General features: G+C 43.4%; 1 protein-coding gene across 2 annotated transcripts in view; it reads right to left on the reverse strand.

Annotated features, from left to right (window-relative positions):
- RIMS2 (regulating synaptic membrane exocytosis 2) overlaps positions 1–24,853 on the reverse strand; it is a 1,922,267-nt gene that overhangs the window by 667,542 nt on the left and 1,229,872 nt on the right. For both annotated transcript variants that reach the window (XM_085605119.1, XM_085605120.1), the window contains exons 16-17: positions 7,555–7,708; positions 6,112–6,138 (exon numbers count right to left, since the gene is read on the reverse strand). In XM_085605119.1, coding sequence (XP_085461245.1) covers positions 6,112–6,138; positions 7,555–7,708 — 181 coding nt within the window. The remainder of the gene's footprint in view (positions 1–6,111; positions 6,139–7,554; positions 7,709–24,853) is intronic.

The following is a 24,853-nucleotide window of genomic DNA, read 5'->3' on the forward strand; positions in this document are numbered from 1 at the left end:
AAAGATCTATTAACCTGCAAATAAATGCTTGCCTGCATATTTAACATGTGTTTACACCTCCTTACATAATCCCGACCCATCCAGACCCCCTACCGCCACACTGCTGGCATAAATGCGGCCCTCGGTCACACCACAGACGGTACTTTTCGGCCCATGGGCAAATGTTTGAGAGTACCTGTGATCTAGACGCAGAATCTTTACCTTTGAATTTCCCAGGCATCAGACTGGATCTGGAAGATTTTTTTCGAGCAATACCCCTGCGCGCTGGTAAGTAGCATTGGTCAGCTCTACATGACGTCGTCAAACGTGGAGCCATGAAGTGCACTGAAATAAGGGTGTTTTGAACAACTGTGAATGATCAGCTCTGACCCTATAAACCTGTCAACAGTGTGGGGACAATGGGGGGGTAAGAAATCTGTGGCTAGATCATTTCTCTACCAGATAAGGCGTTACAGAAGATAAGTAACTTGTCCATCCTGATAGAGACATCTAGCCAGATTTCTAACCTTTAATAGATACCCAAGCAATATCATGCCCGGCAGAATGACTGAGTACAAGTTTAGTCCAAGAAGTCCTGCAGGACAGATCAGCCAAAATGGCGTCCCTGCAGACTTGAGTGTTCAGGCAGTAGTGCATGGTAAATGTGTGCAGGGATGCCCACGTTGCTGCCTGACAAATTTAGAGGACTGAACTCCACGTTGCAACGCCATGATAGCAGCCTTAGCTCTGGTGGAAGGAGCCCTTAAGCCTTCAGGAGGCTGCTTTTTGGGCAGAACGTAGTACATTTTGATGCACAGGACAACCCATTGAGAGATGGTCCTCTTCTGCACCTCACGATCTTTCTTTGTTCCAACACACCCCACGAAGAGTTGGTCGTCCACTTGGAACTCTTTGTACGGTCAAGGCAGAATGACAATGCTCTTTTTGGGTCCAGACGGTGGAGTCGCTCCTCTTCTTTTGGTAAGAAAGAGGCCTTAGTGCGAAGCACCAACTTATCAGGGAAGATGGTCAGATAAGGAGGCTTAGATGACAGAGCCTGCAATTCGCTCACCCTCCTGGCAATTGCCACTAAATAGTCTATTTTGATAGTAAGCAGCCGGAGGGGGAAACTGTGCAGAGGTTCGAATGGAGCGCACATTAGAAAGGTGAGAACCAAATTAAGGTCCTACTGAGGCATAATGAAAGGAGATGGTGTGAACATATGTACAAGTCCTTTGAGGAATCTATTTACAGTGGGAGATTTGAATAATGAGGGTTGGTCTGGCAGCCTCAGGAAAGCAGACAGGGCAGAAATGTTCCCTTTGAAAGTGCCAAGTGCAGAGCCCTGCTGGATAAGGGTCAAAATAAAAAGCAAAACGTGAAAAAGGGAAGCTGAAAGTGGATCAGTAGACCTTTTGGCAGGCATGCACAGTCCTGGTAGAGGGACACCTGGCAAAATAACACTGCAGACTTCAGAAGGAAGGTTGAATGGTATCAACTACCACCTGCTCAATCTCCATGCAAGAAGGGATTGAGTTGACAGGTTCAGGTGGAGGACTCTACCCTGCTGCTGCGACAGAAGATTCAACCAAAGGGGCAACCTGATCAGAGGATCGAAGATCAGTTGGAGAAGCCCAGGATACCAGACTCTCCATGCCCAGTCTGGATTCACAAGAATGACTTGGGCACGGTTGCTTCTGATCTTCTTGAGCACTCTGGACAGGAGAGGCAGAAAGGCATACAGGAGGCCCAAACTCCACTCGAGATGAAAAGCCGCTCCCAGCGAGAGCCACCTTGGAAACTCCAGCACGCAAAACTGCTGACATTGTACGTTCTCTGCAGAAGCGAACAAATCTAACCAAGGCTCTCCCCACTGTTGAAAGAGACCCTGTGCCACGCCCGGATGGAGATGCTATTCGTGATCCACAAGGCAACGATTGCTGAGTTCATCCACCCTGGTGTTCAGAGAACCTGCCAGGTGTTGAACCACTAAGGATATGCCCTGCTGTTCCAGCCATGTCCAGAAATGCAGGATGGCCCGGGCCTCCTCCGTGTCCTGTGGCACCACTTGCGCAACCATTTCCCACAAAGTGTGGGAATAATGGCCCAAAAAGCATGTCGTGTGTACCGACCGCAATGCAAGGCTGGTGGAAGAAAGCATTTTTTTACCGCAACTATCCAGCCTCTTGGATTCCTTATCCGGGGTGCGGAAGGGAATGCACTTTGGGAGGAAGAGGCTTGGACCACCAAGCTCTTGAGGGTAAGCTGAGTGGTGAGGAACTTTGGATCACCCGGTGCAGGGCAATGGCAGCGGGCAATTGTCCTATTCTCAGGAGACTCTGTGCTGGGCTTGGACCAGGTACCCAGTAAGACAATAGTTAAGACCTTGTTGAAAGGCAGCAAGGGTTCAGAGGAGAAGACACCAGGCAGTAGGATCTCCATCAAGATATTCGATTTGATTGCCATAGAAGGGAGCTGAAGACCCAGGACCTCAGCTGCCCTTCTCACCACCATAGCATATGAAGCTCCTTTCTCCAGAGCCACAGCATGAGAAGAAAACAGGCCAGAACCTGGAGGAGTATCCAGTCCGCTGGCCTCACCCAATTCCTTATACCCATCCATTTCTTGATAAGGCTGGTCTTGTAAAGGGTCCAGCGACCCCTCCCAGTCTTCCACCATTCCTAGCTCTTCAGAATAGGGCTGAGGAAGCGACCTAGAACGTAAGGGTTCTATCAGCACCGATCTGGCTCTGGGTCATCAGGGAGAAGAATGGGGCTGATGCGCCCAGTGGGCGCTGGCAGTGTTGGAAGTTCCGGCATTGGGACCAGCACTGGGAAAGGTCACAGTGGTATGAGTGGTATAAGTCCAGATCCAATGCCAGATCCTTGGGGGGTTATCGGCGCCAGGGCCGGAGCCGCTAGTGGGGAACCCGATGGAGCCCCTGAGTCCAAAGGCGCACCACAAGGGTCAGGCCTTCCAAATATGAGGCACATGGCATCATAAAATTCCTTGAGCTAGGCGGGGTTGCTCTGATTCCCAAGAAGGCTGGGAAGCGCGGAGTCGACCCAGGCGCAGGTTGATGCATTGTGATGTAGTGTTCTTTAAAGAGGCGAGACTTAAAGTGCCATCATCTGTGGCTTCAGCTCTCCTTCCTGCACTCAGCCAGCAGGCAAGCGCAGCTCCCCAAACTCACTGCCACTGGGTTCATTCAGGTGAAGCAAAAACGAGCAGTGCTCCCAGAATATCAGTGCTGCTTGGCAAAGGGGTTCACATCCCTGAAGCCTTTTCACTGCACATAGATGCCCAGGAGCAAACAAAATTTACTTTGAGTCGGCTGAACTCATGTTGTTTGGAAATGGGTGCATCCATATTGAAGTTTCAAGTAGAATTTCCTCATGGTTTACAGCGCACTTTAGAGGCAAATTAGATACTTTGCTGCTATTGCTAGGAATTTATTACCAAAACTTTTGAAAATCTTGGTGATAGTTTGTTATCTTTTGAAAGCTTGTTTGGAGACCTGAGCTAAATGTAGAGAAGTACTCAAAGGATTTAAGCTAAATCATTTGAAATACTAAATCTGAGTTTAGCTTGAAGGAGCATACAACTGTATTTTGTTGCACATTATTGGATCCTAAATTACTTGAGGAAATGCTTAGAATCCACTTCACCTTTAAAGAGAGTTGAAATATTTATGTTGCATAGGTTGTGTTTTGTGCTATGTTGAGTGAAGAGATAAATTGCTATCAGTGTGAGCGACATAATTCAGATGAATGTTGTTATATTAAAGGTTTACAAAAAGACAACCTTGAATGTAAATCCGAAGATAGTAAGCTTAGTCAACGAAGAGGGAGAGTTTATGTCAAAGGCTGAAAATAACATTGATTCAATTGATATGGTTTATGTTCCAGCCAAGTCAGCATTCCACTAAAACACAGAGAATATGAGTTATGGAGATAATCTGAAGGTATATAATTTGTATGCCAATGAATAGATAGCTCTCTATAGCGATACAGTAAGTCACGTAAAGACATTAATCTTGTCTTAAGATATCCACTGCGACCAGTATACTTAAGTGCCCAGGAGAGTGAGGAGTCAGTGTCACTTTAACCTGGTCTAATTCTATTGTGTATGGTTGGCAGTGTATAAAGAATAAGTGCGGAAACATTCATCTTTCCCACTGGATGCAGAATTCAAGGTTACAGAATTTCCCAAAATAAGGATGATTGTTCCCATTTGGAGCAGGATCAGTACTGATTTGCATAAGGCGGACCTCTGTCTAGACTGGCACATTAGATGAAAAACATGGGGTTGGAATGCTACCCCAAGTGATTTCCAGTGGTTAGACTGTTTTCAAGAATTTCTTCCATTATTTTTTGTGTGTTTGATGTAACACCCTTAGTGGCCAAGTGTATGTCTAGAAATGGGTCCCTTTCTCGCTCTGCCCCAGCAACCAATCTATTCATTACCAAAGAGGCATAACAAGGTAGAAACTGGTCTGTGATTGTTTCTGCTCCTGCAGGTGGGTGCCTCGTCTGGAAGTTCGGGATAGACTATTCCTATGAGGAGCAAAATCGGTGCTGATTTGCATAAGGTGGGCGACTGTCTAGAGTGGTACAGTGGGTCAAAAATGATGGGTTGGAATGCTACTCTGTGCGTCTGCCAGTGGTTAGACTATTTGCAAGCATGCCTCCCATCGCTCTTTATGTACTATATTAGAGATTTTCGGGCAATGATGCAATCCTCTAAGGACTTGATTACAAGTCTGGCGGTCCACAGACGGTCAGACTATCGGGGGGCTGGTGGATACAATTAGGGCGGTAGGACCACCATTGCCCAGCCGCTGTCAGCGAACAGCCGTTCCCTGGTGGTGGTGCGGTGGTGTAGAGGCAGTAATATGCTTGGCGGGACCACCGCGTTCTGGCCACGCATATTACAAGTTTCCTGTCTGCCACAGTTTTCATGGCCGTTCCTCCTCCATGAAAACCATTGTGCAGAGGAAAAAAAGGGGGACCTACAAGGTTCCCTGGTGCCTCACTCCATGTAAATGCACACAGGGGGCACAAGTAGCGCCCTCCTGTGAGCAGGCACACTAGTTTCTGCATGGCATGGAATTTACAGTCCGTGCCGTGCAGGAACTGTTTTTGGCGTTCCTATTGCAGTGCCTGTTTTATGAGGCACCACCTTGGGAATGTAAAAAAAAAGCCTGCCAGACACGAAAAACACTCGTAATATGGTGGGCGGCCCGACCACGGGTTTGGCGGTGTGGTGGCGAGGCAGACCTAGCGACAAACTCATTACCGGACAACAAATGTCCTCAAATAAAAAAAACATATGAAAGTGGTTAGAGTAATCCCTCCCGGTTAACCTGGATCTCTATCCTAACATCTTTCTTTCAGGAATTCCTTAAAGACATGTCTGATTAAGCTTCACCTGAACTGTATCTAATGTCACGCTATGTGTCAGGATATACTTTTCAAACTCCTACAATTGCTTACCATTCAATTGTATTCGTTTATGTTCTTTGTAGCGCAAACATATACCTGCTCTGTCACAGTAGCAGTTTAGAAAGCTATTACATAAATACATTGCAAGTTATATAAACTATAATAACCTCCTTTCTGTTCTTCTATCACAGATGGAGAAGGAGAAATTACTTTTACCAAGACATGCAGGAATTATGGGAAACAAATAAAGTGCCTGCACAATGGTATGATTGTTAAGTGAACAAACTTACCATGGCTTTGAAACGTAAAACTTAAAGTCACAAGTCACAAAGTATCATAGACACACATGTGCATTTTTGCAATATTCAAGAAACCATCACAAAGTTTGTTTCCAAAGCGTTTGTACTACGCAAATTTCAAGTAAGCCAGCAAAATAATTGATACATTTCCACTCATCTACTTCGAAGAAAATTTGAACCTACATATCGTTAAACACCGAGGCATGAAATTAAAAAAGCCAGAAAAGGGGTAAGGTAGGGCATTTCTGAGAAGCAAGCAGGAGAAGCTAGGGTTCTTTGGGATATCAACATATGCACAATATTGTAGTCTAAACACATCAAAATGATGCCACACCAAACTGTGCATATGTACGCATGCATTGCTCTTTTCAGGCATGCTGAAAATTTACCTGAATTATATGAATATGAGCCTTTATCTGGAAAACAAATATTAAAATGAAGTGATGTCAAGGACAATATACATGAATTTTACCCATGTAACAGGGATGTTTGCAAACTATGACCCAACAGTAATGATTATGTTGTTCTCAGCTTCCTTTTTAGCTCTTTTGCATTGCAAAGGCTTAATGCGCTTTGCTTGCAGTGGCATGTAGGCATTATTCATACGTTAGGGTTCTTTTAGACATCCTTGCTTCATGTTAAATACCTTTTTTGCAAAAGGATTTAAACGTCAATCCATGTAGAAAGACATTTTTTCTCATGACCTTGTGAATCACACATTCACTGCATGCAACCCACTACCACCTGCGCCACACAACACATTAATGGTTAAATCAGGCAATAAGCAACAACCATTTTGCTTCATTCTAAAAGAAAATACATTTAAAAAAGCTAAATCAATAGAAACTTTACATGAATTTATGAATGTATACCTACACAAAAAAGGAATTAGAAATCAAAAAGTATCCCTCATGATTTCTTTATAATGTATCTATTTTCAGTAGAAGCAGTGTCAATGGACCACAACCTTAACGAACAAGCACTCAGCAGTTATTTTTTGTCAGAAGGGGATCTTTTAAAAATATGACTGAGGAGCAGAGGAAACGGATCACACCAAACACCTCGATAACTGCGAATGAGAAAACATTCCTGGGGACACGAATTTTAGTAAACGTTTTGGTGGATTCTTTTTACATTTATAAGAGAGACACTGTGCAGTCACTCACACCTTTGTTCAAAGATTGGGCATACACCATGATCTCTTTTCTAGGCGATGTACCAATGATCTCGTTTTTCTTTTTTAGGTGATACACCCTGGGCACTGTAGAAAACATCGGTACGTTTTAGAATCCCTTTATTGCAAAACAGCAATGGACCACGACTGCAGAGGACTCATGCAACCCTGTGAAATGAAATGTGCGCCATATGTTTTTTCGTGCATGCCCCAACTGTGAGAGTACGTACGTACCCGAATGACGTCCGGCAGGTTCAGGGAACGTTCCATGCAGTTGCAATGCCAGAAATCTCTCCAGCAGTTACCAATTTGTGGAATGGGATATGGGTTACATTTCTACCACGTAATTTAGAGACCATTGCAAGCACACATTTTAATAACAGTTACCACGTGGCTGTTTTCTAATGCACTGAGCAACAAAATTAACTACACACACACACACCATGAGAATACCCCACATCAAAATATACAGCTAATTAATGTATGATTCAGACAGATCGTGATAGCACTTGAAAGGGATTCCATGATAAGACTACAGCTAAGTGCGTGCACATTGCCTCGGCAGCTGAAGGCTTTACAGCCCATTAGACCGCTGTCCACCATTCACTGCTTCAGAGAGCCCCAATACACACAGAGCTGCTCCTCGGCGAAGACTTACTTTGTAACCGCCGGGTGGGGCTCTCCCCATGCGTCTGCCGCCGCGGCATGAACGGAGAAGGGTGGGGAAGGGGCAACGAGGAGACATCGTGCGTCTGAAGTTTGTACCAGTGCGGCTCGTCGTCTAAAAGGGCGGTTTCTAATTCAATTAGAATCTAAAAGGTAAAGAAATAAGTACGTTAGAAGATTAAAAGACTCTACCTGCTAACAGCGTTTTACTCTTAACTGCATCGTATTATGCGATTCCTGATGCATTCTATCATTCGGAGCATAACTTCACTCCAAGCACACAACCCCTCCAAGCAACCTAAAAACAGTCGATGACATTTCTGAGGGAAAATATCAAGACAAACTACTACTTTTAGATTTCCACAAATTCAAAGCATACATCCTGTCGATTATAATGAGGGCTCCCGAAGTTATGGTATTTATTTATTTTTTACATTCCTCTCTGTATCCACATTTAGTTTGTATTTTGGAAAAAAATTGAGTTGCAAAATGGTGTATTTCCACATTTGTTTAACTGATGAACATGCATTCCTACTTTGATGTTTTTCACATTTTAGCAAATTAAGGAGCCAAATATAACAAAACACTACACCTACAGGTAAATATTACCACTATACTTTCAATAAATATTAACATATGCCTGTATTTAGGAAATCTTAGCCTGTTTTTTAACTCGCCATACTATCTGCTCAGCTGTTGGCCTGTGATTCATGAAAAACAGCATGGAGAGTCACTCAAAAGAAGCAGAATTTTCAGAATTGTTTTCTGTCTTTATCTGTAAAAATCAATAAAAACAGACAACTGGGTGCCTTAATTATAATATGATACTGTGCTTTTACCCAGGACGCTATTGTGGGTGACTTGCTTGTCCAAAGCAGACATCGAATTTCATATTTTCATTTGTCATCAGCATTCTTTGGCACTCTCTTCAAAGATCATGCGGGCTGGTGTCTAAAATGTCTTCCGTCACTGATCCTGAACTATACTCTCAAGTCCACCTGGGAATTTAGTGATGAAAATCTGCTTGTTTAGGTAGAGTTAATAAAAGGACCCAAGACTATCATTGTTATAGGAACCCAACTGTTGAACCTCTGTCCAAATCACTGAAAAATGTACCTGACCTCGCAAAAAGCATTCCCAAACATTGAAGAAACCTACAGAATTACTCCCTTCTACAAGAAACAACAGTGCCCATTTTTGTACCGTCTAACCACGCTGAAGATCAGGTCTGAAACTCTTCCTTCAAGACAGCGCACTGGGCACTGTTTCATCCAATTAAGGGTATCAATAATTTCCAAGAACCGTGGACTCAGAGGCGCAACTAGAGCCAAATTTCGGGGGGGGGGGGGGGGGGGGGCGATGGCTAAGAAAAAATGTCGGGGGGGGGGCTGAATCTTTAAGCAATAGGCAGAGTGGAGCTGCAGGGGCTCTTAGAAGGGGTGAAACAACAGCGAGGCCTCATTAACATGCAAATGGTCTTTTAAAGACCTGTGAAGTGCTCGGGTGCGGCTGTGTGTGCCGGGGAATCTGTCTCATCCCGGGCTGCCACATACGACGGGGGGGGCCTGAAGCCTTTTGAGTCCAATGGGTGTGGCGCGCCTGCGTGGACTACACTATTTTCAGCATTTTGGGCCTTGTAAAGGTTAGTAAAGAGGTTTAGAAATGCCAATTCACTCCAATCATAAGTACTATAAATAGGTAATCCACCACCAGTCAGTGCCACAAACGAATTCACTGTTCCGTATTCCTGAATGCAGATATGGATGCTCTGTGCAAGGCTCTTTTGTGCATAATTTGTTGCCCTACCTTGTGGCACAGAGAGTCTTGTTCATTTACTCAAGGAAATAAATTGTGTTCTCAGTGACACTTCAGGGACAGCCTCTCCACTTCAGTAGGCTTAGACCATGAGAGCAGACGAAACATACAAGGGAGTAGCCAGAATAATAAAATACCCCCTACTTCGAACCAAAGCTTTTATGGCACCAAGCAAACGAAGCAAGTCATCATGACCCTCCCCAGAAGAGGTCGATTGTCTCAATCATCTACGTATCTATCCGTTCATCCATTCTTTTTTCTATCAACCTGCTGATAGCTACTACTTCACCTTTGAATGATGGATGAAATAATGAATGGATGACAGAATGTAGTCTTTCACCATTTTGGCCATCTGCCCATCCATATCCAAACCTATCCAATCTCCAAACATATCCATGCATCCATCCTCTTTCACCTATAGATCTATCCATCCACCCTTTCACTCATCCATTCATCCATACTTTCAGTCAATTATCAATCCATCCTTTTGTTCATTATCCATCCATGCTTTCACTCCATCCATCCATTTTCCTCCCTTTCACTCATCGATCCATCCACCCTTACAGTCGACTATCCATCCTTTCACTAATTCATCCACCCTCCCACCCATTCATCCACTCATCCATCCAACCATTTACCCTTTCACTCATTCATCCATGCACTCACTTCTCCATCCACGCTTTCGCTCATCTGTCCATCCTACATCCACCGTTTCATCCATCCATCCATCCAACCTCCCTTTCACCTATTCATCATTTTCTTCACTCATCCAGCCATCCACCCTTTTAACCATCATTGTATCTACCGCTTTCACTCATCCATCCAATCACTCATCTATACTTTCTCTCATCCATCCATCCTTTCTCTTTCTCATATCCATCCTTTCACTTATTCATCCATCCACCCTTTCACTCCATCCATCTGTCCATCTTCCCTTTCATTCATTAATCCCATCCATCCATCCTTTCACTCATCCATCCTTTTCTATCATCCTCCATCCATTCACCCATCCATCCATCCATCTATCCTCCCTTTCATTCATCCATCCATTCATTCACTCATCCATCTTACATCCAGTCATCTACCTACCCATCCATCCTTTCACTCACCTATCCATCTCACCTTTTCACTCACATTCATCCTATCACTCACTCACCTTTGTCTAACAAGTGTCAGACTTCACCCCTGCGGTATCTGCTAAAGTTGGGGGATCATTATTCACCAGCATCCATCCTTTCACTCATCCATCCATCTGCTCATCTATCCCTCCACTCTTTCACTTCTTCCATCCACCCACCCAGTTACTCCATCCATCCATTCTTTCACTCAGCCATCCATACTGTCATTCACTCATACATCCATACTTTGTCTCATCATCCATTCACCTTTTCATTCATCCATCCACCCTTTCATCCTTCCTTCCATCCATCCACCTTCCCTTTCATTCATCTAGACACCCTTTTATCTATCCATCCACCCTCTTTCACTCATTCATTCTTACATCAATCCTTTCACTCATTCATCCATCTTCCCATCCACCCTTTCACTCACCCATCCAGTCATCCTTTCACTCACACACCCATCTATCCATCCATGCTTTCACTTACTCACACATCCACATGCCCTTTCACGTTATTTATGAGCCTTTGTCTACCCAGTAGCAGACATAAGAGGCCCATCAAGAACTCCAACCCCGCTCTAGCCGATAAAGTGGGGATTCACGATGCCCCTGAATACATAACATTCCCTTCAGATGGGAAACCAATATTCTTAGCATAGATCAAGCAGATGCATTTTGCTAAATCTCTGCATTAAAAAACGGTATTCAATAGTTGCCATTCCCACAAACAGATGTCAAAATGTGGGAGTTGTACAACTTTATCTACTGAGCTTATAGCTTTACTCCACGTGGGCAGAGAGATACCCAATTTATTAGAAACATACTTTTTCAGTCCAGGGGGCCTATTCACAAACTGCAGTTTGTAGTATGCTTGGTAGTACTACTCACATACTAAAAAATGCTATTCACAAATCTATATGCAGGGGTCTCTGCTTCAGTCTCTGTTATCTTTTATGTGCTGAGATCTCTGCCCGACTGCAGAGATCGCCGCAAACATAAGAATACGTTTTTATAGTAAATGTGGGACGATGGGGGAGTGGCTGGAAAATGGAGAATAGTTACTAGCAAATATGAGGGGGTTAGGGAGGGGCATGCACCCACTCACAAAAGAGTGAGCCCATTTCTATTCACAATCAGCACTGCTAAAACTTCCACAGCCAAAAAGGGCACAAAACAGTACTAAATGTACTCCGGCCCAGATCTGAAGTAAGTCCAGCACCACACATGGTCAACCACTGGTACTGCAACACCCTCTCATACAAAATAGTAGAGGCATGGGCTTAAAACAACCCTGCATAGGAACTAATACCTAAAATAATTTGATCTATTTCAAATTTAAAAAAACAATATATTATTTATTTTAATGTTCGAAAAAATATATATATAAAATTTTACATGAATAAAAATATTTTAAAAATAAATGTAATTATTTGTAAAATGATTACATTCATTTCTTTTAATTCTATACATAGGTGCCGTTTCCGATCCGTTAAAAAAAATTACCGTACGACTCGTATCCGTACAACCGGTGAAGTACGATTCGTACTTTAAAAAATACATACGAATCGTATCGGGAAAAGGTCTACGAGACGTCCCCGGACAGTTTTACGTACGAGTCGTAAAACTGAAGTCCGAGCGCACAAGTCCGATCTGTACCGGCGTTCCGAATACACAAGCGTATGGAAAACGTCCCGTACGGAGCGAACTTTGTACGACCCCTACCCCGGGTACACTTGTGCCCGGGGTACGAGTCGTACGCCCCCCCCAGCCTTCCCCCCCACCCGCGTATGTCGACACCGTACCCCCCCACCCGTGTATGTCTGCACCGTACCCCCTCACCCGCGTATGTCCGCACCGTACCCCCCACCGTATGTACGGTCCATACATACGTGAGGATTGGGGTATGCCTGGGGTACAGTGCGGACATACGCGGGTGGGGGTACGGTGCGGACATACGCACCGTACATACGCACTGTTGGCCTATGTACGGTGCGTACCCCAACAGCGCGTATGTACGCACCGTACATATGCAATGTTGGGGTACGCACCGTACATGGTGACACGTACGATGTGCTTGATGGCGTGTACGTCACTTACCGGGCCCCCTTTTCGTCGTGCATCGCAGCGTACTTAGCTTTTCCGGCACTTTTTGGCTCCCATAAAAAAATAGCCGTGCGGAGTGCTGTAGGTACGAATTGTACTTGCTGGTCCGTAAAACGCTGCCTGACTCTGTGCGGACGTCGCGTACGCGCTGTCCAGGATCAGAATAGTAGGTATTTTTTAGCCGTACAGTGTTTTTTACGATTCGTACGGAAATGGTATTTCTGTACGAATCGTACTTGCTGGTTTGTAAGGTGGATTTCCCGGGTACGAGTCGTACGGAGAATACGCTCCGTACGACCATTCGTACCCGGGTTTTACAGGATCGGAATCGGCACCATAATGTTTAGTAATGTTACAACATAAATACATACATTTTACTTCAGCTGAGGTTTTAGTTATAATAAGTTTCTGAAAACAGATGTTTATTTAATTTAATATTTTAAAATTAATAAAACTCAAGTTGATAGTGCTATAGGAATTTGTTTGTTCTACATTTAAAATAAATATATGCAATACATTTACATTAATATTTAACAATAAAATATTTGTACTTTTTCTTTTTTTTTTTTAACAACTTTTTAACATTTCCCTGTATTTTACCAGTAGGAAATCACTGTTCCATTGGCAGAGACCACTGCCTTTGTTGCAGAAGTTACTAACAGTAACTTTACACTCGCAAACTAGGCCCTACACCCTGGTTTCAAGGGATAGGGAGCATGTAAGCCTACCTTTTGTAGTAAATTTACAGGAAATTGTGAATATCCAGAAGTAGTGCATGTACTGCAAAGCATTAGTGTAAATTTACATGTGCAGATTCAATCATGTGTAAATTTACCTTTGTGAATAGGCCCCCATGAGTCTAGTAGTGCCAACAGATGAGGTCTCAGACATTTCACACAGGTACAAATCGTGATATCTCCTAAATGTAGCACAAGTTTGATACTGATTTCAGAAAGTATTTACATAATACCTTCTAACAAGAGAGTGTTGAACTTATCTGATTAACAGATCCTTTTTAACCATTACTTTTTAACTTGCCTTCATGTGCAGCACATGGCATAATGAAAGGTTGAAACTACCACTAATTGTGTCAGTGATTTGCTAATCAGTGGAAAATATAATCATATATTTAAGTAATGTTTAGCTTCACAGATATGTTCAGCCGGCTCTCTACTGCCTCAATAAATTAAAGTTTTCTACAAAGGTACGCCGATGGTAAGAAATAATTTTAGATCCACAAGGAAACAAGTTGTAATACATTTACATTGATGCATATTTACATTTATGGACATGTTCCAGATTGTTTTTTAATAAAACTATATCTCTAACTCTAAACCAAGCAAAGACCTGCAATCTAGCAGCAGATTACTTCTTATGAAACCCAAGATCAAGCTTGCAAGTGCAGTGGCTGGGCCTTCCTGACTCAGGATAGTGCATTGTGAAAGGCATGCATTGCCAGATAAACTACGGAATATAGATCAATTGCTACCAATCAGAGCTCTGAAGACATGGGTGTTCTAACAAAATGCTCTGCTTATGGTTTAATTGATCTAGGTTTCCCAGTGCTTGGTTGCCTCAGTGTCTTTACTGCTCCATGAGGTTGATGATGATGATAATGTTTCATCTAACTTCTTTAGCCTATGATTTTAAATTAAACATTTCATTGCAGGTTATGAGTATTTCCCAGCAAAACCTTTTCAAATTACACCTGCCCATCTTTGAAAAGATCCAGATGGTTACAACTAAAAAACAATTATAGACTAATATCAGATGGTAGACGTAATGTTATAATCCATAATTTGCTATTTTCTCTTTTTTGTCTCACTGATGGACTACAATAACTCACACATTAGACAAAGTGGTGTCCATTTAAATGGGATCTATGCATGCAAAAATAAATTCACATACACACAAACTCTTACCAAGTTTAAAGAGACAGTCATGGGGTAATACCTCAAAAATATTTAGTATTCTACATTGTGTTTGTAACACCAACAGGACAATCAGTGGGTGCTACAAAAGTAGTGTTGAGTGGCTAGACAGTACATAAAAGTACTTCCCTACCTTTTTAAATACACTGCTCCCTGCTCTCTGGGCTGGCCAGGGCCAACCCTGGGGGTGACAAACGTATTGAAAAGGAAGCTTTTGCCAGGTCGAAATGGCAGTTTACAACTGCACACACAGTCTGCAATGGCAGGCCTGAGATTTCTTTAAAGGGCTACTTAGTGGGTGGCATAATCAGTGTTGCTGTCCCATTAGTAGAATTTTATTTACAGGCCCAGGGCACAGGTAGTGCCATTTTACTAGGGACTTACAAGTAGATTAAATATGCCAATTGGGAATACATCAATTCTACCATGTTTTAAGGAGAGAGCAGAAGCACTTTAGCACTGATTACCAGTAGTAAAGTGTACAGAGACCTAAGGCCAGCAAATACAAAGTCAGTCAAACAGGAGGGTTGGTAGCAAAATGTTAGGGGGTATACAATGACAAGAATGCCAGGTTTCACAGTTCTGGCCAGTTCTCCTCTTTCCTGAATTTGGCTCCATCCTGTCTAGTGAAACAAAGGGCAGCAAGGCCCAGGTGTGAGCTGCATCTGCCAGTGACAGGGTAGGAATCTTGTGAATTCAGGAAGGGGCTGGGTATCGCTCTCAGGATACCCCTTGAAGCTCAGGAACTTGCTTGGTACAACCCCACCCAAGCCATCTTGCTCAGAAGAGGAACAGCCTTACCAACACCCAGGAAGCTTTTGTACCAGGTCTGGTAGAAATACACATCACAACACAGGAAAGACACTAACAGTTATGTGACCCTGGACACTAGCAGAAGGGCAGGAAAATGCCAACCAAAATAACAACAACAATGTGATGAGTGGAATGCTTGAATTAATCTCAGGCACTGGCAATCACTTGAGCCACGTCCCAGACCACTGTTTTTGTTTCTGATCATGCCATCTCAGGTTGAACAGTCCAGTCCGAAGTGCCAGGCCAGATCCCCCTTGAACCAGAACACAGCAACCCAAGAACAGTTTTGACCTGATTGGGGCGATTTAGTTGGGCGTTGCTAGATTCCAGTGACACAATGAGCAAGGGACCCTCGTCCAAGCATACACATTGCACTCAGGGCATCAAATGCAATAACAATAATGTGATGAATAGAATTCCTGAGCTTCGGGCTGGACGGTTCCCATCGGAGCAGTGTCAAGACTGATTAGAATATGACTGGATCCAACTTTAGGTGTCATGGTGTGCAAAGGGATGCAGCCCCTGGTAATTACCAGCGGCTAAGATTAATTCAAGCATTCCATCCATCAATTTTTAGTCCACCAATTTGTTGTATACAGTAGTGTACAAGTAAAACAAACGTGGTGGATGGAAGGGTTGACTTAATTAGCTAGCTGCACATATGTTCCATGAGGGTCTTCCCAATACTTAACAAGCACGTTCAGCATTAATTGGAGCTGGAGTAACCTAGGTTTCTGATGGTGACTTAAGGTGAATAACAATGACTTTTATAGGAGCAATGGAGTTTAGAGCAGAACAAATCTATGCATTAAACTTATTGTTATTTTACTGGACATTGATCTGGAAAGCCCAAGGGGAACATTCTATGAAGGTGCTAAGATTTACGAGCAGTGAATGTAAATAACTTTAGTTTAATCACCAGTGAACAAGATAAAGCAACTAACTTAGAACAAATAGGGGGAAAAACTGAGGGATACCAAAAAAAGTGGCAGTAAACGTCCCCGGGATAGGAAATAATTAGATTAGATATTCATAAATCCTCCAGGATTATCCCATACAGGGAGTCAGCTTAATAAATTAAGTTTCAAATTATATGATTCTGTAACACCCACAGAGGATTTTCCCCGCAGCATTGGAAGTTTGAGGAGCTGAGTGGGCCCGGACTTGTTCTCACATATATGGTGGGAATGTACCCTAATTGAGACTTACTGTAAGTAGGGGTTGTATACTATTCCAGCTGAAACCACAGTCCAAAGCGTACCCAATAAAGGTTTAAAAAGTACTCAGAGATTCCATAAATCAAAAATCACAGAAGCTACCAAACCCATTTCTCAGAAATGTTGTTCCAAACTAGCAAATCACTATACAACTACAGCAAACATGTTGGATTCCTACTTAAACAACAAGAAACCAACTACCCCAACCATTTTCCAGCAAAACCCTCAATGGAAAGGCAAACACAGACTCTATGCTCCTTTAAAGAACTAACGCAGATTGAATTTGTGGATCTTGTCAAAGAAAGCACACCAGCCAGATGCCCCTCTGACCCTTTCCACCTCAGATCTTCACTAACTTCAGCAGCCTTTCAAGTCAGAACATTAATCAACAACTCCTCAAAACAACAGGAGGTATCCCAGATGGTTAAAAAAAAAAGGCATACACACACCCTTTAGTCAAAAAACCTAACCTGGAAAATCAAGACTTCGACAACTGCAGACCTATAGCAAATTATCCATTTCTGGGCAAAATTATAGAAAGAGCAGCTTTTGCCAAGATGTCACAAATCATTGAAGAGTAATCCATACTTTCCAACTTCTAAACTGAATCCGTCCACGAAGAGGCACGGAATCAGCCCTAATCTCTATCTGGGTTGGCCTTAAAAACATAGTAGATCAGAACGGGGTCACTGCCCTTCTTCATTTGGGCCTTTCAGCAGCCTTTGACACAGTGGATCATGACACACTAATCCAATGACTTGAGAAAGCTGGATTAGAGGACCCAGCTCTCACTTGGATGATGTTGTACATATACAATAGAACAAATACTATACACACTCCTCTAGTCTCTTCGGAACCATACAACATTAAAGCAGGAGTCCCTCAAGGCTCAATCCTCCCACTCATGCTTTTAAACATACATATGAAATCTTTACCAGATCTGATTGATGGGCTTGACTTCACCTGCTATAACTATGCAGATGACACAGGGATACTTCTGAAATTGGAAAGCCCGAAGGACAGCAAAAATCTTCTGTTCCCTTTGGGCCATTGACCAATGGATGACCTGGAGCCACATCAAACTGAAGTCATCTAATATTGAAATACTCATCTGTGGCGGCTGGAAATCTTGGGAAGTAAGAAGCCTCGGAATTACCACAGATGTCAAGCTGTCAATTAATGCATAAGGTTTCACATCAAGCTTTTTCATAATGTAAACACTCCAGTGCATCTTCCTGCATCTAGGATTCCTCTAAATGGTTAAAGCCACCATCTCTCTTGTACTATCAAAACTAGATTAGGCTAATGTCCTGTATCACAGCTGACTTTTGTCAATTATGAGAAAATTACAGAGAATTCAGAACGCTGGACTCCTCCTACAAGTAAAGCTACAAGCACACATTTCTCCTGCCTTGAGGGACCTACACTGGTTATCAGAAGATCTACCATAAAGCTGCTTTGCATCACACACAAAGCAATACATGGCAAAAGAACTCTCTTCATCAGGGAGAAAATCACCATATACATACAACAAATTAACTTCTGCTTGAGAATGGCTCCCTGTCTCAAAATGTCTACATACAAGAACATCATAGGTGGAACATATTTCTGTTCAAACAGCCGAATGAATGAATTTGCTACTCACAAACATAGGACCCATTTTCAACTGTCTCAGCATCTGAAGATTAGTAAAGAGCTGGCTCTTCCTCACACAACGACTGTACTCACAATAAAACAGTGTACCACAAGATATACTCAGACATGCTAAACTACGCTTCTCTAGGAATGAAACTATGGTTTTGTAATACTTGTGTTATTGTAAATTGAACTATGCTTCCTGTTATAAGCGGATATATTTATTTAAGGGGAAAATGTATACTACAGCCCAAGATGCATGTGCATATCAGACTAAGTCATAATTGCTACTATGTACTTATAGCTTCATATGTGGAGGGGTTTGTACCTACTATTAAGACTTTATGAAATGTCATGTGTATATATGCAGTTTAATTACAGTTACTTAAAAAATATGCATAGTTCACCACAAGATTAACATGCACATCAGACTATGTAATTATTGTGGTTTCTATTTACATATGGATATTCATATTAAGGGATTTACTCAAGCCACTAAAACTTTACCAAATGCCATGTTTACATTTATGTATGTTATTTCAATATTGTTTAAGAAAAATACTTCATTTAACTTTTGTCCCACTGCTCCTCTCACAGACTCAACCCAAACTTGTCTGACTACTATGAACTCTCAAACATCCTTCTCAAACTTCACTCAACTTTATATGGACTGGCTTGAGAGCACAGATGCCACCAGACAATCATTTAAGAATTACCAGGAGAGTGCCTTCGGCTCCACTCACATGTTGGGAGCCAGGAGTAAATGTTTTGATTGATCAAAAGTTGTGTGCTTCCACAAACCAAAAAGTGCATGCCTTCCATGCAGCTGTGACCATTTTATTTATTTATACAGCTGCCTGAGCTTGACCTTTTAAGGGGACACACATGACGCAAGAAAATGTAGGTGTTTCTCTCTGGCAGGAGCACAGATTGGTGGAGTGCAGTCATTAACCTACATGGATTTTTAGATCTGCCTAGACAGTACAACTGTCACCTGTCCTTTTGAAATCAACCAAAAAAATGTCTCTCAGAATCCTAATGAGATAGGGGTTTAGGAGGATCCATATGTTGGTCCTCCTGAGTCAGTATTTAATTGAGCCGGATTTGTGAGCTACCACTAAAAATACTTTTTGGTTTGTGGCAAAGTTTATACTTGATGAAGCAGGACTGAGTTTGTTATGGTGGCAAGGCAATAATAAGGTCTAGAGGCCTGACCTTTTATGGCTCTATGCTTGATTAATTTATTGTGAAAAGCAAATATTAAAATGAATAGGTGTTTACGTGTAAATTACTATTACTCAACATTAAAGCCTATTAATATATATTTTACTGCATGGAATCTAAAAGATTAACATAGCAGGCAATGGTTTTGACATTGGCCACCAACTCTGACAAGAGTCCTTGGGGGGATTCACTGTGATGATGCTTGTTAGTCCTTGCTGAGAGGTGTTGCATATTGTTTTGCGAACTGCATTTTTCTAAGTGCACTTGAAAAGCCAGTGTTGGGAAAAGTTTAACACCAATGTTCAAGAGTAAATGCTTCATTAGTTCATTGGGAAAAGCATGCTAGATTTAATAAGTTTGATCTGTTTATTATGAAACATTTTGACAAAACCTTTAGGCATGACCAAGTTATTGGGAAAAGCATGTATTAAAGCCACAAGCTTTATATGGATGACTTCCTATTAAACTATGCAAAAGGCTATTGGCAGGTACTCTGTCACATGGAATTTCAGAGATTAATGTAACAGGCAAGTGTTTTGGTGTTGGTGATCTACCTGAAAAAACTGTGTGGATAGAAGATATTAACTGAGGACTGTATGCCGGATGGTTTCCTTGTGGGAAGCTTAATCTCAGTACAGTGGGCTTAAGTTTGTTATGGTGACAATCGAATGATAAATGCTATATGCCGGATTGTTTATTATGCAATGTTGTTGGGTTTCGGGTTGGCAGAGGTATGCACCCTGTTCAAGCAGGAACCACAATCCTAGTCAGGGTAAGTCTAAACACACTCTACATTATCCTGTGCTCACTCTCTGGTAGCTTGGTACAGAGCAGTTAACAAAACACAAGGAGATGATGGAGGGAGCGCTGAAACTTTTCAGGCACTCACCCCCAGTCACAGATCTTGGTTGAATCCATCATTGTTCTTTAGCTCAATTCGCCACCTCAGTTCAGACCCAGCTATATGCAAATCAGTCTTGACCCAGTGCCACATGGGAACAGTCCAGCCCGAACTGCCAAGCCAGGTCTTCCCTGAACCGGAAACAAGCATCCTGGGACCAGTTTCTGGGTAACACCCTTCATCACCAAGCGGCTGGGAAGGTTCTAGGCCATTGCGAAGGCGCGTAGGTAGACCCCTCCTCTAGACCGTGGGGACTCGCTGTTGAGGCCCTCCATTCGTATGAAGGGGTAATTACAGGAACACCATTTAGATGTTCCATCGAGTACTTTAACTAATTCAGAGCCTTAACAGAGGTACCATAGGACTATATGGTGCCTTTTTCCCTGCTCCTATTTTTATATTTATTTTTATTGCACCAATTCACATTACACATTACACGGTCCTGACGAAGCGCACCAGGATCCATTAGGGACCTCTTTTTAGCGCAAAACATGTCGAACAGGTGTCACATTCACGAATACACACGGGTACTGAGAGCAGCAGAGTAATGCCTCAACCTCTACTATATTTGTTAACAGAGATGCCTAATTTTTCCCAAATTATCTTTTTACTTTGACCTCACAGACCTACGAATAAAACTAACTTCAAGGTACTGGCGGGGATATTTTAATACACTTGCACCATCCCGTTTTTAGGCCCACACACCCACATGCACAACTGCGGCTTCTCCTAAACGATCTCTGACAAAGAGCCCTCTCACGGGGCCTGTGGAGGACAGCAGCGCCACCCTCACGAGGAGCAACGCCCGATGAGGAAGCATGACACTCGCAAGAGTGTGTGAGGGCACTCATTTCTAAAGGAGAAATTCCCCCATCTTTATCAGACTGGAAGCAAAGAGACCATTTTCTAACCTTTGCTCTATGTAACCTAGTAGGTTAAATCTTTCTCTTTTAGGAACAGTTACCAACCAGTGAGTACATATCAGTTCTTGGGAGCAATGGTACTGGACCTACCTTTTCTTTAACGCTCCCTGTCCCCCCCTCTCTTAGTGTTTACAGGTTTCTGGGTAACCCCCTTCATCAGCCAGGCTACATTGAATTCAGTGGCAAAGTGAGCAAGGGACCCACGTCTGGGCATACCCTGCCAACTTAGAGAGAACAAAGCAAACACAAGGAGATGATGAACGGAACACTGAAACATTTCAGACACTCACCCCCAGTCACAGATCTAGGTTGAATCAGGTTGAAAAGGCATTAAATACACAACTTGGTGCCTTTCTCCATCAGACCCAGGCTCTGGATCCAACTCAATATGGCTTCAGGGGTGGTCATAGTACGGAGTCAGCGCTCATAAAAACAACAGATGAGATTAGGAAAGTAGTTGAACAAAGCGGAAAGGCCGCCTTGATCCTACTGGATTTATCCGCGGCCTTTGATACGGTCCATCATGTCCTCTTGATGGACCGATTAAGGTCATGCGGACTTCGGGACAAGGCTTTGAATCTCCTGCAATCCTTCCTTACGGATAGAACACAAGTGGTTTCTCTGGGTGAATACCAATCAAAACCCTTTGCTCTGCCCTGCTGGGGTGCCGCAGGGGTCGTCATTGAGGCCTACGTTGTTCAATGTCTATGTTTCCTCACTGGCCCCTATTATTAACACCTTTGGTTTTGATCTCACCTCCTATGCGGATGACACCCAAATCGTGGTGTCTCTTTTGCCAGGACAGGAGGTGGGTATGGACAACCGTTTTCATAACTGCATGGAAGCAGTGGGCGGTTGGATGGCGAAAAACTGCCTAAAGCTCAATTCAAATAAAACGGAAGTCATAGCATTTGGGAATGGTCCTAACTTCTGGAACCCAAGTTGGTGACCATCAACAATGGGATCACTTCCTGTTCCCATGAAGAAAGTAAAAAACCTGGGAATACTAGTAGACGACAAATTAAACCTGGGCGACCAAGTCAATGCAGTTTCATCATCAACCGCGTTTGTTCTTAAAACAGTAAAAAAAATACTGCCATTCCTGCCAGCAGGGAGTCAGAAAACAGTGGTCACCGCACTTGTTTTGTCAAAACTTGAATACTGTAATGGCTTTTATTTAAACATTCAAGAACGCTTTTTAAATAAACTCCAAAGGATACAAAATGCGGCCGCCAAATTATTTACTGGGGTGCCCAAATTTGCGGCGATTCCCAATGAAATTAAAAAGCTACATTGGCTCCCGGTGAAAAAGCGAGTGCTTTTTAAATCTTTGTGCACTGTATTTAAAGCACTCCAAGGTATTGGACCGGAGTACTTACAGAAACAGTTTACTCGAAACATACCCACAAGAAATCTACGCTCAGCAGGAGCTAAACTGGTGATAGTCCCGCCCACAAAAAAGGTATCATGGGGAGGACGAAGATTTGTCTTCGGAGCGGCCAAGGCTTGGAATGACCTTCAGGCCCATCTCAGAAATGCCACAGATCTGTTGGCTTTCAGAAGGGCCTTGAAAACATGGTTGTTCAAAAATGAAATGTTTCTGTTGGTGATAGCTGTAATGACAGGTAACTAGCGCCAGGACACCCCAGGGTAACCGTTGTGCTTTACAAATGAACTTAACATAACATAACATCGTTCTTTAGCTCACTTCACCACGTCAGTTCAGACCTAGCTATATGCAAATCAGTCTTGACCCTGTGCCTCATGGGAACAGTCCAGCCCGAACTGCCAAGCCAGGTCTTCCCTGAACTGGAAACAAGCATCCTGGCAGTTCGGGCTGGACTGTTCCCAATGGGGGCAGCGTCAAGACTGATTTGCATATGGCTGGGGTCCAAACTGGAATGGCATGGTAGCAAAAAAAACTATGGATTTAAGCTCTGTACTGTACTGGGGTAAATGTATGACATTGTTCTGTATTCTGTCCATCAATTGTTCTTATTGCATTTGTCACCCCGAGTGGGACAGGTATGACCAGACGCGGGTCCTGTGCTCTCCATGCCACTGGAATCAAGGTATCCTGACTGATGAGGGCTGAAAGCCCGAAACCGGTCCTTGGATGCTTGGTTTCAGTCCAGTGAGGACCTGGCCTGGCAGTTCGGGCTGGATTGTTCCCATTGGGCGCAGGGTCAAGACTGATTTGCATATGGCTGGGTCCAAACTGGAATGGCATGGTGAGCAAAAACACAATGGATTTAGGCCCAGATCTCTGTACTGGGGTGAATGTATGACACTGTTCTGCATTCTGTCCATCAATTGTTCTTTTTGCATTTGTCACCCGGAGTGGGACGGGTATGCCCAGACGTGGGGCAGGTGCTCTCTATGCCATTGGAGTCAAGCTATCCTGGCTGATGAGGGCTGAAAGCCCGAAACCGGTCCTAGGATGCTTGGTTTCAGTCCAGGGAGGACCTGGCCTGGCAGTTCAGGCTGGACTGTTCCCTTTGGGTGCAGGGTCAAGACTGATTTGCATATGGCTGGGTCCAAACTGGAATGGCATGGTGAGCAAAAAAATGATGGATTTAGGCCCAGATCTATGTACTGGGGTGAATGTATGATATTGTTCTGCATTCTGTCCATCAATTGTTCTTTTTGCATTTGTCACCTCAAGTGGGATGGGTATGCGCAAACGTGGGTCCCGTGCTCTCCATGCCACTGGAGTCAAGCTATCCTGGCTGATGAGGGCTGAAAGCCTGAAACCAGTCCTAGGGTGCTTGGTTTCAGTCCAGGGAGCACCTGGCCTGGAAGTTCGGGCTGGACTGGTCCCATTGGGCTCAGTGTCAAGACTGATTTGCATATGGCTGGGTCCAAACTGGAAAGGCATGGTGAGCAAAAAACGATGGATTAAGGGCCAGATCTGATCTCTGTACTGGGGTGAATGCATGACATTGTTCTGGATTCTATCCATCAATTGTTCTTTTTGCAGATGTAAAGTATTTGTGCAACACTTAAAACCGAAATACAGTGAAAACACCACAAAAAGACTCAATGACAGTTTAGAAAAATAGATTCTGCTTTTATAAATAAAACAAGACCAAAACAACAAAAATTCAATGTGTAGAAGTCAGCTATGAATTTTTGAAGAATAAATGCAAAAAATAGCGCATAGAAGCAGTAAGCATCTAAGGAGCTAATTGGTTGAACCAGACTGGGACGAAGTCAAGAGTTCAGGCTGACCGAGATGGAGTGTGGGCCGGACACAGGGACCCACTTAGGCTCATTGAACAAAAGTACCTTGATACTTGGTTTGTGCCGACGGAGATGCGGGGTGCAGCCGAGTGATGCGTAGGTGATCCCCATGCAGTTGGGGTGACGCGCTGGATTTCTCCATGCAACAGCAGTTATTCCACAGTTCAGTGAGCGACGTGCGGTGGTTCAGAGTGCAATGTGCTTGGTTACTCCATGCTGTAGAGGTGATGCGTCGATCTTCTCCATGAAGCGGTGGCAATACGTTGGTTCCAAAGCAGTGGTTCCGGAGGCGATGCGGCAGTTCTGAAGGCGATGCACCGATCCTGTTTCTGCAACAGTCGCGATGCATTGATTCTGCTCTCGCAG

This window comes from Triturus cristatus, chromosome 5_1 (genome assembly GCF_964204655.1).
Source record: "Triturus cristatus chromosome 5_1, aTriCri1.1, whole genome shotgun sequence".
In the NCBI taxonomy this organism is placed as follows: Eukaryota; Metazoa; Chordata; class Amphibia; order Caudata; family Salamandridae; genus Triturus; species Triturus cristatus.